Source organism: Lingula anatina, chromosome 4 (genome assembly GCF_051362555.1).
Source record: "Lingula anatina isolate TDL-2025a chromosome 4, LinAna3.0, whole genome shotgun sequence".
Lineage (NCBI taxonomy): Eukaryota > Metazoa > Brachiopoda > Lingulata > Lingulida > Lingulidae > Lingula > Lingula anatina.
This window is the reverse complement of record NC_141770.1, coordinates 23,119,497-23,135,041: the sequence shown is the minus strand read 5'-3', so window position 1 is coordinate 23,135,041 and position 15,545 is coordinate 23,119,497. Positions and strand designations below refer to the sequence as shown.

The 15,545-nt window shown below is 36.7% G+C and overlaps 2 protein-coding genes across 2 annotated transcripts; both read left to right on the top strand.

Annotated features, from left to right (window-relative positions):
* The first annotated feature begins 6,635 nt into the window (after positions 1–6,635).
* LOC106153929 (uncharacterized) lies at positions 6,636–10,065 on the top strand. Its single transcript, XM_013528079.2, has 6 exons — positions 6,636–6,822; positions 7,198–7,264; positions 7,547–7,774; positions 7,987–8,352; positions 8,649–8,735; positions 9,140–10,065. Exons 1-6 carry the CDS (start codon positions 6,667–6,669, stop codon positions 9,343–9,345), a joined length of 1,110 nt encoding a protein of 369 aa, XP_013383533.2. The 5' UTR covers positions 6,636–6,666; the 3' UTR covers positions 9,346–10,065.
* Positions 10,066–12,635: 2,570 nt separating this feature from the next.
* On the top strand, positions 12,636–15,145 carry LOC147762597 (uncharacterized). Its single transcript, XM_087010447.1, has 4 exons — positions 12,636–12,900; positions 13,116–13,496; positions 13,852–13,896; positions 14,302–15,145. Exons 1-4 carry the CDS (start codon positions 12,771–12,773, stop codon positions 14,460–14,462), a joined length of 717 nt encoding a protein of 238 aa, XP_086866573.1. The 5' UTR covers positions 12,636–12,770; the 3' UTR covers positions 14,463–15,145.
* The last annotated feature ends 400 nt before the right edge of the window (positions 15,146–15,545 follow it).

The window sequence follows — 15,545 nt, the reverse complement described above, 5'->3', positions numbered from 1 at the left end:
AATTGCAGAACAATGCTAATTTTTTCAGACTGGCAGATTCTCTATTCTGTGTGCCCGCTCTTACTAGTACTTATTCTGTATCAAAATAGACTACTTTTTATCACCCTTACAGTTGAGACCAGCTACTTACTTAATCTCTCCCTCCTCCCCCCCTCTCTCTCTCTCTCTCTCTCTCTCTCTCTCTCTCTCTGTGTGTGTGTGTGTGTGTGTGTGTGTGTGCGCGTGTGTGTGTGTGAGAGCGGGAGGGAGCAGCCTCAGTCATTTGCAAGACGTACGTGCATATGCCATGAAATTGTTAGAAACAGGACATCCGTAAAATGGAACAGGAGCATGTAATAATCTGCATTTTTCTCGTTCGTTGAGACACCCGTGACGGGTAAGTTCATTTCTACGTTAACTTGTGCTAGATGTTATTAAAACGAAAAATGAAAAACATTGCCCTTCACGTGAAAAAGTTGAGTTCCACTGTACAAAAGTTAAGTCTGCAGCTGCAGTTGTTTACGTAAATAACATTTCTCAAAGCAAGAGGAATTAGATACATAGAACCCTAACTGAAGTGGATTTTTTCTGTTATTTTCTTTGTTCTGTTATCATTTATTATTATTAATAATAATTTATAATGTATATATTTGCAAACAGCAACAGAGCGTGCTGTAAAAATGCGCTTGGTGCGATGGCGTAAAGCAAAGTTGTGGTAGTTGCAATGAGGCGCGCATTTCCACAAATGGACTAGAGTTGAAAATTAGACTTAGCTAAGATTGCTTTCCTGGTGGATCCATGATTTTTATTCTACTGGGAGAAGGGTAGGTTAGACAGTGAGACCAATAGTCAAAATAGAATTTTGGTAGTCAACTTTGCGATGCTACAGTAGCAAACAAAGTCGGCTATATAAAAAGCAAACTTATTGTAAAACGGCCCCTTTTGGTACACTAGGTCATTTTCAACTTCATCTACTGAATTATAAGAGCAAAAGGAATATCTAATTGTTGGTCTTTATTTGCAAAAAATTTGGTATAGGAAAAAAGGGACACCGAACAACCAAAATCTCTAAAGCTTTGCATGTCCGTAAAAGTGATGATGCATTTTGGAGATGTTAATAGGCTTATTTGGCAGAAACAAATCTAAATTCTGTAAAAAAGCAAGAAGTTAAGAGTTTATGTTGACATAATGCTATTTCATGTTTTCAGTGATATATTTTAGTAAGAAGAACTCCACACAATATCCACGATAAAATATAAATTATGAAATAGATTGTACAAAATTTATTACAGAATCACCTGTAAAGAACAAATATTGTCGGGTAATTACAATATGGATATCCTAAGTATTGTCAAAATTACAGATATACATGTATTTCGGGAAACAAAATAAGCCCCCCTCTCCGATAAACTAATCAACAAAACTGAATTATTATAGATAAGTGTTTCTTAAGCTAAGCAGGGCTATTTTAAACAACTGCAGTAACGACGAAAGCCTACCGCCCTTCATATATATATGTATAAAATGCACCTATTTCCTGAATTCTCTTTGTGAAGACTACGCTGATTATACTTTTAATTCAGATTTTAATAGATATGTGTATTCTTCAGTAAATTGAATCTAAAATAAGCAATGACAGTTAAGGAACTCTAAGAAACGCGCCGTCCTGTAATTCTTCATCCGTAACTTAATGCCAATGTCAAATGCAGAAAAATCAGAAACATGAGGTTACGACTTAAAAGTTCTTTCGTATATTTAGAGATGCTTTTTATCTTCATTCTTATGACGCAAAACTATTTCATTGCATGTCACAAAGATAACTTGTGCATAATTCACATTCTTTTGAGTTGAAAGGCTGGAATTTCAATAAACTTACGTGACAGTCACAGTTCATATGTGATCGGGACTTGAGTAGGACGTGAGTAACCGTCTCTGCCATTATCCCGCCTGCTAAAGTTTAAATAATGTACGTTTAAACCTTTTTTTGCTTGTGCCATTCTGATAAGCCAAGAAAACACACTGAGAGCGGCGCAATTCATCCTCTTTAGCTTCAAACACACTTTTCGCGACAAAAGTCCAGAAATATGAGCAATAACACCAGGCCTTATAAAAGACACACAAAATCTCGTACGCCGTTGTTTCCTTGTCTTAATTGACTCCTGCTGGTCAGCTATCTTTCAGTTGCAGAACAGTGACCTAAAACATTAAGCGACTCTCACGTGTGGCCAATGACCAACTCTGCCTCTAAATCTGACCTATCTCAGCGGTCATCCATCATGGCGTTATCAGCGGACGCGGAGTGAATTTGAATTGTAAATTTAAGCCCCGCACTCCGTGTGACCATGCTAAGGGACGCGATGAAATCTTGCATCTTCTGATAGACTACGTTTCCTCATGTAATATACATACAAGTGCTCTGAGATAGCAATAGGTGTAATCTTTGAGAAAATGGGGGAACGGGGCATATTTTGCTGTAATAAAGATCGTCATCAGCTGGTGTGCTGCACATGGAGGACCTACAGGTAGTGACATAGTGCCATAGCAGAAAATATCCTATAAACTATTTAAAATCCGATTTAAAAATTTTAAGATGACATGAGTATATTTGTCTCATATTAGTTTGTCAGTGTGAAGCTATTAAAACGGTTTTGACTTTCACTTTATTTGAGATATTATTTTAAGTTAGATTTACCCAAATCATTTGTGATCGACGACAAATGACAGAATATGAGCAGAAATGATAGTGTCAGTTTTCTTATTTACACAGGGGACACGTAGTGTTTTATTTATTTATTCATTTTTTATCTTTTAATTATTATTTTTATTTATAAAAAGTACGCAGTTTTCCAACAAAAAGGAAATGGCAAACTGTACCCAGACCTTCGTGAAAGAAATAATGTTCTATGCAAAGCAATCTCTGAGGGGCTTTGCCTTGAGATTTAAACCTCTCTCAAATATTATTTTATCGTTCAAAATCATAATCTGTCACAAAAGCATTAGGTTATAAATCTCAGTGAACTCATCAACTGTTCTAGGATGACACGTTCCTTCAGTACAATCATAATTCGTGTGCGTCTATATATATTTTTAATTCAAGTACTAAATATATGTATAAATCGTGTTGTGATTTTGGAAATAAATATCTCTTCTTTCTAAACAATATTTCGAGGAGCACTTACGTCATGTGTAAAGCCACCTGAACATGCATCTGCTCCAACCCATATTACGTTGAACTGATTCAAGCAATGTGCACTCATTGCGCAGACAGAAAATTTTTCTGAAATTGCCTACTCTCATCCCAGCCGTGCTTAAAAAACCTAGCTTGCGAATAGAACTTTGTCTGATGATGTTACACGAACTTATATATTTGAGTGAGGCTCAACTCCTCTTTGCCTCCCTATACCGCATTTGCTTGTTCATAAATACGTACAGTGTATTCGATGTATCCCTCCCTAAATAAAAATGTCACTTTCTTGGAAAGTATAAGCAGGCCCCTCAAAAAGAATTACACGGTCTTGAAAGTGTCAAGTGAAATTAATCCGGACACAATTATTTGCACCGCCTCGTTCGTTCTTTTTTCTTTATCTCCGGTCCAATGTTTTCATATAGTAAGAGAGGATATCCCCAAGAAGAGATTCCCACAGACGTTTGTCCTATCAGACTCGGTGAACCAATGTGACAGTCTGGCGACTTGACAGAGGTGACATTATCGTCGTCACGATATTTAAACTGACAGAACACAATACTTTTGTAACAGAAAAAAGGGTCAGTCTCTAATTTGAAAAAAAAATCTTTAAATGTTATTCACTATTTTGGTGGTCGTTGGTGGATACATACGCGATCGTGCAAATGTTAAATGTGTGTTAATGTAAAACCAAGATATGCCCGCTTTCATGTGCAACAATATACAGTTTATGTATAACGGTAACGTGAAGATTAATTACGGCTGATAAAATTATTTACTGAATTATTAATACAACAAGACAATGCGTTTAATGGGTAACGGTAGATAAATATTTCGTTTGTAACTTATCACCGTAACCTGCAATATATATTACACATGATAAAATCACTTTCTGAATTATTAATGTGAGTTCTCCTGCAGGGCTCTAATTATACCTCGGAGTCACCAGATTAACTAAAAATTGCATAAAATTGCTAATTTTTGGATGAAATCTTAAATATTGCATATTTTGCGTGCATGTACTGATATGGTGCATAATTGAAGATGATGTGTTTGTACGCGTAGTATGCAATTTCATATGATGATATATACCAAATTAAATAAGATAACGGTATTTAGAAGACCCATTAAATTAACAAATCACACAAACTCAGTTTAATGTGCGTGCAGCTGGGACACGTGCATGCGATTATATTGCATTATTGAACATTAACAAGGTTACCCTGCCCCCCCACAAATACATTAACATCACACACACAGGTACACGCACACGCACTAGCACACGCACACACACAATATAGGCCAAATGCGATTTTACCAACTTCTAAATAATTATGCAACTAACCATATTTAATATGTGTTTGTCATTAATAGAATGATATAGATAATAACAAGTGTGTTAAAATCATAGCAACCCAAAGGTTTAAGTTATACAAATAGACAAGTGAGGATAACACATATTATTAAATCTTTTAAGCACAGGTTTCAAAAACCCGTGTGAAGAAAACGGAAGAAAAGTGTTGCAAAAACGAACTGTTTAAAACTTTGGCTCTATTTGAAAATGCTTTTTCTCAAAGTTCTTTTGGATTTGGCGATTAAAAGACTTTAAAAGTAAAACAATAGTAATATAAAAATTACTGTCATTATTGTCATTAGTCATATTATTTCACGCCTTATTACATATTTTGCTTTGGCTGGGGGCATTTGAAGTAGGTGATATTGTTATTACAATTAACATGTCGCATAAAATATCAACCATTATACATTGCATATTTAAATGCGAAACATATCCTTTCTGTCTACATTTTGACAAAAAAAGTTGAGAAACTAATTGCTATCAATAAAAAAAACGGATTTTTTTAGATAAAATGAAACACTTCACAACTTTACTATACATTCTCTGCTGGCTTAATCTAAGTACATTTTACGTCCCGTCTCGCATCTATAAAACACTGATATTAAAAAACTCATTGTAAGAAGTTGTTTATTATGCGGTTAGGGAAACAAGGAAAGAATTTTGATCCCGTCCCGCTGCGGTCAAAAGTGTTAGTCAAATTAGTACACTTGGCCCTTAGATGACCCGAGAAATGATCGGTCTTGTTGATATTTGTCTATGTTATAGCAGCTTTGTAAGATTAATACTGAGTATATCAAAAGTAAATGCAAGTTCGACCTCAGAGGTGTCAACTTAACGGGTTTAATAAATAACAACAAAGGTGGTTATCTGTTTTGAGAGAGAGTTGGGAAATAAGCATGGAAAAAGTATGTATGGAAGCGTGGTTCCTATAAAGAAAAAATACTGACACGCTATCTTTATACATCTTGATGAAGGTCTTGGATTGGAAAACTACTTTTGATTATTTCAGTTGAGGTTCTATGTTCCCAAAGATATTACATTTTCGATTTATATGTGAAGTTGAACCAAACAATTCATTGCCCCTCCTTTAAGTGTACTACATAAACCCCCACCCCCTTTACTATGATTTTTATTTAGCGATAGTGTTTTAAGCACTTTATCAACGAATTTATTAAAAAACGTCGAAAAACAACGTTAAATCTGGAGTTTTACGAATGTGTTGGGCATTCCATTTCAACAGTAAACTGTCATTTGATGCAATAAAAAACGAATAAAAACTTTCCTGTTGTACTTTTTATAGGGAGACAGACAAAAATTCAATAATACAAATCTTCACTTTTATATTTCAAAAACTCAATTTCCTATATCAGAGCAGTCACAGAAAGACAAAAAATCTCAATTTGTTGCGCTTAATAGTTTATCATTATTCAACATAATAATCAAATCTAATTAAAACCAGTCTTATTACACGTTGTCGTGTCCATTGCTGTTAAAGAGGAACGAGGAAGAGGGAAACATGATCTGGAGAGTTAACATTGTGAATTATCATAATAGAAACCAACCAAAGCACCTCCCCATTAGGCATGTATTAGGGGTACAAGCGTGGAATAATCACTTAGGGGTAGGTGGCGATTATCGCTACTTAATCCAAGTCCATTAACATTCTCTTAATTAGGCAATCAGGTGTCCTTCCTTAAACTGAGATCACGCAAGAAAGGGAAAAAAGTCCTTTACTTCACCACAGGCCGACCTTTGTAATTCGCACCCCTGTTTAATCTGCGGTGGTCGGTGATTAGATTTCAGTATACGAGATATCGATATGACTGAAAAGCGCTGAATAACTAATGAGGACATGTATAACACTTGCATATCATTAAGACTTTGGTCATTGAAATGATTTTCCTTGAGGTTACCTTGCGCGCACTTGCCGTGACTGGGACATGGCTTATCACGAACTAATTAAAGGGCAACGTCTCCATATTCTAATCAGGGACCAAACGACTTTCCATATTCGGAATCCAAAGTTTAATAGTCTTGCTGGACGATTTTTCAAGCAGATAACTACTTTCCCGATTACCTTCCCTCTCATGAATTTCACATACGATTGCGTGTTTTTCCCGTCCTGGTGAGAAGAGAAAACTGACCAATGGCTGGCCGGGGAGAGCTTCCTGATCATCCCGCCGGCCACTATAATACCCGGCTCTCTGGCAGCATTCGACACAAACTTTCGCAGCACAGTCTCAAGGACAAGCAAGCAGCAGCACCAGTCAACACATCAACGGACTTCAGTCGCACTAAGAAGGTAATTTTTGTTTGGAGAGATAGTGGTGTCTCTGGGCGCCTATGGCGCTCCAGGGCTACTCCTGAGTTACCTAGAGACCAGCCACAATAAAGGGTATAAGGGCCCGAAAAAGGCCTCTGGAGAAAAACTCATGACGATTCATTTTTACGCTGCATAATTGGATAAGTGTACATTTAAGGTTGCGAAATTGCCAAGAAGGAATTATAAATTTAAAAAATGTAAGATAGAAATTAGGTCTTAAATAAGACAAGTTATAGACACAGGTGAAAAACAACTTTAGAATTTTTTTTCACGCACAGGTGGCATAGAAAACTTAACGTATACGTAATTAAAACAAGATGTTATCTTTACCTCAGATATGTTCTTTTGTTACAGATGCATTTGACACTTTCCACTCTCGTCCTTATCGGGCTTGCTGCTCTTGTAAGAGGTGCCGAAATAGGTAAGTGACACTAAGACCGACTGAGTGAAAGAAATAATTGAAAATGTGCTAAGTATAAACATCAATATCAACAAAAGTAAATTTCCTTGAATTTTTCAAAGGTGAAGCGAACTTAATATATTAATAATCATTACTGCACGTTTGACATTTTCAAAAATTATTTGCACAAATTAAGTAAATAAGTTAATTAGGGCAATGCGTATCAAAACCTCATTCCTAAGGGAGAGAATAAGATCATAAAAGATGTGTGCAGGAATTTATTTGTTATACCTTGTCTTGCAGATCTGCTCGGCGTATGTGATCCCCACAAGGATATCTGTGTTGCCAAGTACTCCAGCTGCGAGCCATTCCTCGGAAATGTCAACGGTGAGAAATACGCCATGGTGGAAGCTAAAGCCGGTCTCCTTGAGGTGAACCCTAACTCCAGAAGATGTACTTGTCTCCCTGGCTTCAGCGCTGTCAACATCGGAAAAGCTGTCGGTGACAGCGTCCGTCTGGAATGTGTCCCAGGTAAAATTGAACATTTCTAAATTTAATGATTCTTCTTTTTACATAATATAAAAGAGTAATAATGTGTTTTCCTATTTCTCTAGTTTCAACAATAAAATATTTGGCTGAATACTGACCTGAATTTCATCGTTAAAATAATGTAAAGTCGAATTTACATGTATAATATAACGAAGCATGCCCAAATTAATACCTTCTTTTTTTTCAATTTCCAGTTGAGGGTGCCTCCTGCTATACCGATGGAGACTGTAACATCCGTAACTTGGATTGCCTCCCACTTCTTTCCCTGCTCCCAGGCATCTTCGGCGCCACTGGCCAACTGAACTCCGACAGCCTGTTCGCCCCAGGATTCTTGACTCCTGCTACTCAGGCGATCTACTCTTTCATCGCCGGCTTCTTGCAGCTTTCAACCCAGTTCCTGTGTGGCTTCAACCGCGTCAACACCATCGAATACAAGTGCGACTATCCTTCCCCATCCAAGTCTGACACATACATGTACGGTGGCGGTGCTGCTTCCGGACACGGCACAGGATTCGCTGGAGTCTGCAAGAGAGTCAACAGAAACGGAGGATACCAAGCTGGTAAGATATACATGTATTCAGTACCTTGTCATACCAAACTGTATATTATATTATATTATATTATATTATATTATATTATATTATATTATATTATATTATATTATATTATATTATATTTCACAGACACAAGGTACCTGACATTTGTTTTTTATCCAAGGGATGATAATGATAATGATCATAATGTTAACAATCCTGCCTGTAAGGCACATATTACTTTTTCATAATTTATACCTGTATTGTAGTTTCTCTCTAACCTATGATATAAGTGTTAATCTCCTGATTGTTTTCTCTTTCAGCATCATCTCTGACAAAGGGTTCCCAGACACACCAACAACCAGCTGCACCAAGCTTTGGACACGGCGGACACAGCTTTGGACACGGCGGTAAGTTTTTTTTTTTAACCAATATCTCTTCGCACGGATTACCTCATTACCTCCCTTAATCATTTTCGTTTTGCCGGACCAAATTTGAAATCATTTAATGATTTTGTCGATAAATGGATGAAAAGATTTAATATATATTTTAAAAAATGTCCCCCTGCCCCTTCCAAACCAGTGTAGGCCTGGAACATAATTTGGGTCGATATCGTATACATATTTAGGGTTCAAATAGAAAAGTATGTGATGAACGAACTGGCTGGGTGTGGTTGTCTTTGCGTGGTTTTAATATCGAGTATGACGGGCGGGACTCTAATTGTATTTTCAACATTGACTTTACGTTTAATTAATTATAAGAGGTCCTGTTTTACTTTCACCTACTTACGTGTGCAATTTTTTTATTATTTCAGCTTTCTCCCCATACGGCGGTGCTTCATCCATGTACGGTGCCCATCCATTCGGTGGTATGTCCAACACTTTTGGAGCTGGCTACGGCGGCAACACTCATGGCAGATATGGCGGCAACTCACACAATACCTACGGCGGTAAAACATACGGTGCTGCTCAGTCCGGCCATGGTATGCCACGCAACTACGGCGGCTACGGGAGGAAGTAAGAAGACAATCTTTGCTGTTCTCGCCGTCCTGATGAGATATGTGACGAGGATAACTGGTGCTCATTGTTTTCCATTGCCGAAGTCATCCCATTGAGCTGTTATGTAACTAAGCTTTAAATCGAGTGACTTTAAACTTTATCCTTATACCAACAGTATTTTTTCTTCTTTGCTTTTGATCTTTTTTCTCTCATTTTTTCCACGGCTAATGTGTAACATGCCGCCTTTCTTACTTAACGATCTCAGGAATTTTGTTCAAATGGCATAGTTTTCTTTTCATGGTACATATATATTTAATGACGGGCCTCTTTTCGAAGTTGTCCTGAGATTTTTTAAAATTGTTGATCTTCGAGTTATACTGATCCCAGATATACCATGAACTTAAGATTAAGCTATTTTGCGAAATGAATTTATGAAACTCGTGCAAGATAGAACCACAGAGCGGGAGTCGGTGCTGACGTAAACATCTTGCGGACGATCATATAAACTCTTCATAACTTGGACCATAAGCATTATGGGATGCATTTAGTGCTGAACTGCTATTTGCTGCATTCAAACAACACGTGGACCAAGGTAATAGAAAGACTGAATACTGGAAATGACGCTGTGTTGGGTATTTGTGTGTGCTGTGCTGTAAATACATTGTCTTGTATTTCTTTTTGTGTTGACTTGTAACTTATTGCTCTTATTCATATGTAATAAAGCATTCTATCAAAAATCGAAGATACCCGGCTTTGTGATTATTACTATAGACTCGATAATGATAAGACCGTCATATCTAATTGGCAGCGATCAAAAGTTGGCTTTGTTCTAGTATTAACCTTGTTTATATAACATTGATAACAATTATCCACAGCAAACATGGGGTGAAATCACATTACCAAGTAGATGCCAGCCTAAATAAGTCATATATATATTACAAATACAGTTTTAATTTCTTGATTTAAATACAATTTTGACTCTCTTCCATTTGACCTTAGATGACTAATTTATGAAATTGCCATTGTAGTGAAAGGCCTATTAATATTTACTAAGACCGCCTCCCCTCTTTGAACTAATAACGCTTATTTGATTTACTCTTTACCAAATTTCAAATGATATATGAATTGGATAATCCCACAGAATTTCTGAGTTCAACTTTTCTGTTGATCTTCATATTTGCACTTTGTCAGCAAAACCTGACAAGAAGACTTAATATCGCTGCCCCATTTAGAGACATTGTGAAAAGTAAAAAAAAAATTATAATAATATCTAAGTTGATATGATTCACCACAGCCATTGCTGTAACTTCTTCCCATTAAACTGAATACCCACGACATGACCCCCGAATTGCAAAAAAAGACTCTACAATTCATGCTATCATGTACAAATGTCCTTTAAAAGATATGAATAAACACTCACAAAGATTACATTACTTTATTGTGTCTATTAGGGGCCTTAAATGTACAGGCGTAAACTTTCTTAAATAGGACAAACGCGTACCCAGGATCGACAGCCTTGTCAAAGGCATTGCATTTCAGTCCTCTTTGTATTTCCAGTGAGCCAAAATTTGAACCCAGACTACTGGTTGTAAATTTGGCTTTAAAAGCGTTGAAACCCAAGTTAAAGGTGTAAATCCAAGTTAACCCATGTTTTTAACGAAAAGTTTCGAGAAAACCAGAGTTTGATCAAAGTAAAAGAGTAAACATTAGATTTAATGAGGACATCATCCACGTCTGATCTTAAATTTAGGGAAACTTTGGATAAGGTCATGGTGAAAGTACACTTCAAATCCCCCCATGAACCAAAACTGTTTTTTCTGCTTTTTATCTTACATGCTGTAAAATCTAAAGACTCTGATAAAAAATTCAGCTAGTACGTAATGCAAAAAAGTGGTGTTTTTATATCCCACTGTCGTCATTTACAGTGTACCAATTAATCACCTGAAGTTAGTTCTAGATATGGAATTTGAAAAAAAAAACCAGTTACATTTGATTAAAATATCAACGAAAATAATATGCCTTTGAGAACGATAGTGTGTACGACCTGACTATAATTGAATTATGATAATACACCAGAAAAGGTCGTAAAAATTAAGATTGGGTGATAGTATAAAAAATGCACCGTTATCAAGAAGTGGGAACCATGTTGACGATGGCTCTATAGTAGCAGATAAACATAATCGCTCTGACTTCAACGGTAACAATCACGTACACCATTTAATGTTGTCCTTAATGGTTTGTTACAGCAGCGCAAACAAGATAACCACGTGTTACAACAAGGTGAAAAAAACATAAATCCCCATGCACAGTATTATTAGTATTAGTCATAATATAGTTTTGTTTTAAAACTGACTACACTTGGATGATATTCGGCCAGTGATTGGCCTAATGATTGATATTAAATTGCTTCCGCCCAACTGCCGGGTATAAAAGACGATATTTTTTTGCTTATTTTCGTGCGGAGAAGGCGCTGTCAGTTGTTAAAGAACTTCCATCCGCCGTTTTGCAGCGGCCACTGGAGCCGGCACCGACAGTGAAACACAGGATTTTGATTCATAATTTTAAAGGTATACAGTTCTGTGCTATTTATTATTCTCATTTCTTAATTCTCTCTCTCTCTCTCTCTCTCTCTCTCTCTCTGTGTGTGTGTGTGTGTGTGAATATGATACGATAACCTTTGGATGTTTGGATTTCATCAAATAATGAAGGTGACATAGAATGAGGAAAAAAATCACGTTCAACTATGTCTTATTTAATTCCAATCGTGGATTACATCATATTTTTTCTTTTAATTCTTCTGCTGTTTCTTCTTATGATTATTTCGTTATTGCTGTTATTAAAATTTACTTCCTTTACATTTTTTAAAGTACAATTTTATTCCTTTTTATATTTTATAGAATTTTAGATGAGGTTCCTACTCCAACTCGCCGTTTTAGGTCTAGTGAGGACTGTAAGAAGTGCCGAAGTCGGTAAGATCATTTGTACACACGACGGCAACAACGATTTACTTTAACTATATATTTCATAACAAACACTGATATCGATAGAATAGATGCAGCGAAACCACAACAAAAATTTCAAAGGAAAGGCTAACCGACTTCTCACAAGTGCAATAATTGAGAGCAAAATGCAAGTATTTGCACCACCTTGTTACGATTTAACTTCAGGTCTATATATGTCAGTGACATACAAAAAGAGGAACTTTCCTGGAATGTATTACGAGACAAATTCAAATTTCATTAAAATTACACATCTTTTGAACGAACATGTATGCAGTCGCCACAGTAATAATTGTATTTCCAAACACATGCTCCAGTTGCGAGTTTATGTGTCACTTCGTGTCTTGCAGATCTGCTCGGCGTATGCGATCCCCACAAAGATATATGTCTTGCCAAGTACTCCAGCTGTGAGCCATTCCTTGGAAATGTCAACGGTGAGAAATACGCCATGGTGGAAGCTAAAGCCGGTCTTCTTGAGGTGAACCCCAACTCCAGAAGATGTACTTGTCTCCCTGGCTTCAGCGCTGTCAACACCGGAAGTTCTGTCGGGGACAGTGTCCGTTTGAATTGTGTGCCAGGTAAATTATATATATATATATATATATATATATATATATATATATATTTAAAAGATCTTGAAAAATCTTAAATATCTACATTCTTGCTTTAGGATCCATGGTTAGATGGTGTCACTGAACCACGTGATGACCACGTCACATGCCACGGGTTCCTCAGTGTTGTTGATTTGGTAGAATGCCAACCTTATTCTCCCCCCTTTTTTTTCAATTTCCAGTTGAGGGTGCCTCCTGCTATACCGATGGAGACTGTAACATCCGAAACTTGGATTGCCTCCCACTTCTTTCCCTGCTCCCTGGCATCTTTGGGGCCGTGGGCCAACTGAACTCCGACAGTTTGTTCGCCCCAGGATTCTTGACTCCTGGCACTCAGGCGATCTACGCGTTCATCGCTGGCTTCTTGCAGCTTTCAACTCAGTTCCTGTGTGGCTTCAATCGCGTCAACACCATTGAGTACAAATGTACGTACGCGAGCCCGTCGAAGCAAGACACAGCCTTCTACGGTGGAATGCACGGTAATGGTCAGGGAGCAAGCTTGAAAGGCGGTGGGTACGGTGGCACTTGCAAGAGAGTCAACAGAAATAAAGGATATCCATCGGGTAAGTAAATTTTTAAACTAGAGAAAAACAGCATGTGTATCACGGGTCTCAAGCATAATGTTTATAATCATGATTGATAAATATTGATTTAATATTATATTTAAAAAACATAAATGAACCGACTGACAAACAATATAAAAAGCCAGTTTGAGATTTTAAAACTTTATATGCGGTTTTTGTTCACTTTTGACTTCCTTTATCGTTGTGACATATTATTAAATTATAAACAATTGCTGAGTTTGACTATGGGCTTTTTTGGTGGACCTCGGAAAAGTGAAACCATTCGAGGCGCAGATTATATCATTTTGTCTCACATTGCGTTATTATAAAATATTCGTTTCCATTTTTTTTTCAGCATCTAGTATCTCGACTAAAGGAAAGACAAGCAACAATATGCCATGTGAGTACTCCTAACTTCTGTTGTTCGTATAATGAGATTTTCTTGTTTTATTTATGACGATGCACCTTAGTGGGATACTTAGTGGGATACATATAGAAATTACTCTACAACTGTATGGAAGCATCTGGAAGTTTGTACAACTTAACATTTTCGGCCGAATTCTAGAATGTTCTTGAAAGTTCTTTTGACTATGTCCATAATTCACATGCACATTTATCTTTTACGACTTTCCCAATGTTTTATTTATTTATTTATTTATTTATTTATTTATTTATTTATTTATTGCAATTATTAACTTGTTCAATGATGTTTGTAATACAAACTAACATAACTGAGGATGAAATATAACAAGCTTAGCCGCACACCTAATCATTTAATCACCGCAATTTAATAAAAAAATTTCAGACCATGGCCAGTACGGAGGACAGGTTTTTACCGGATTCGGAGGCCAATCGTTTATGGGGTACCAACCCACCTTCGGTGCCCAACAGCCTTACGGGGCCCAAGCAAATTACGGAATGTACTCACCAACGTACAAAACATACGGCTACGGTAAAAAGAGATAAGATACCACGGCCACATTTGGGTCAGGATTAATACGATGACGACATTTTCAGGATTCGATTTAAGGGCACGCTTTTCTGCTAATATGATTTTGCTGTACCACATGTCATTCCTGTGTTTTCTATTTTGGCAAACATGGTTATGACGTTTCTAAATCTTAAATTGCTAAAAAGGTTATTTTGATACAGTTATGACGGATGTTTGCAAACATCTCGATGGAAGCCTGTAAAAAATATCCTTTTTAGATCGGTTGACGCCAATGATGCAGATTTTTCTAGCAGGCTACTTGATTTTACCCTAAAAGTCACAAGAAAAATTCATCACACGTTAAGAGGGAAAATAATGACTGGATCAACAATATGTTTGTGACCAACAGACATGCCATCTTACTTGAACGTAAGGACTAATGAAGGTTTCAAAAACCGGATGCTTTCCACCGAAAATTTAATGGGAGTCGGTGCTTACCGTGGACGACGACTTGGAAACAACCACAAGTTGCTAGGCATACGATATAAATGTAATCGTATGTTGGCACTTAGACCATCTGTGAGTGTCGTAATTTATGCTGCGAAGACTATCAACAGAATATGTAGCATATTTATATAACACACGTTAACAACACACGTGTGAAAATGCTGCGCTGTGCATGATTAATAAAATTAATTAATAAATGATATAGATTATACATACGTGAATACTTGTATTATTTTAAAATTATTTTTCAGAACAATGTATGTGTCTTCTGTTTATCTGTCCCATTTGATGTATTATTAATATTATAGTATTTATATACAACAAACTTCCATTATAACGTACTATTATAGTTCATATCGAGTGAAGATAAAGAGGGGCATGCCCTATCCCTACTCTAACATTATGTCCAGAGGCAAACTCTGCGGCCATCCTACAAAAAAATCTAGACAGATAAAACTCTATAACATACAACATATAACTCATAAAACCCTCGGTTCGATGTCAATGTATTGATAAATCTAACCGGTTAAATGATGTGTAGAAAAGACGTGTAGAAAAGACGTGAGTAGCAAATCTGGACTTGTTCGGATGTATATTTCCTGTCTATAGTT

What these genes read in the sequence shown, in the direction of transcription:
- LOC106153929 (XM_013528079.2), top strand. Translation starts at nt 6,667, where the DNA reads ATGGCTGGCCGGGGAGAGCTTCCTGATCATCCCGCCGGCCACTATAAT. An exon ending in ACTTCAGTCGCACTAAGAAG is followed by an intron (nt 6,823 to 7,197) that starts GTAATTTTTGTT and finishes CTTTTGTTACAG; the next exon opens with ATGCATTTGACACTTTCCAC. An exon ending in ACACAGCTTTGGACACGGCG is followed by an intron (nt 8,736 to 9,139) that starts GTAAGTTTTTTT and finishes TTATTATTTCAG; the next exon opens with CTTTCTCCCCATACGGCGGT.
- LOC147762597 (XM_087010447.1), top strand. Translation starts at nt 12,771, where the DNA reads ATGGTGGAAGCTAAAGCCGGTCTTCTTGAGGTGAACCCCAACTCCAGA. An exon ending in AAATAAAGGATATCCATCGG is followed by an intron (nt 13,497 to 13,851) that starts GTAAGTAAATTT and finishes TTTTTTTTTCAG; the next exon opens with CATCTAGTATCTCGACTAAA. An exon ending in GACAAGCAACAATATGCCAT is followed by an intron (nt 13,897 to 14,301) that starts GTGAGTACTCCT and finishes AAAAAATTTCAG; the next exon opens with ACCATGGCCAGTACGGAGGA.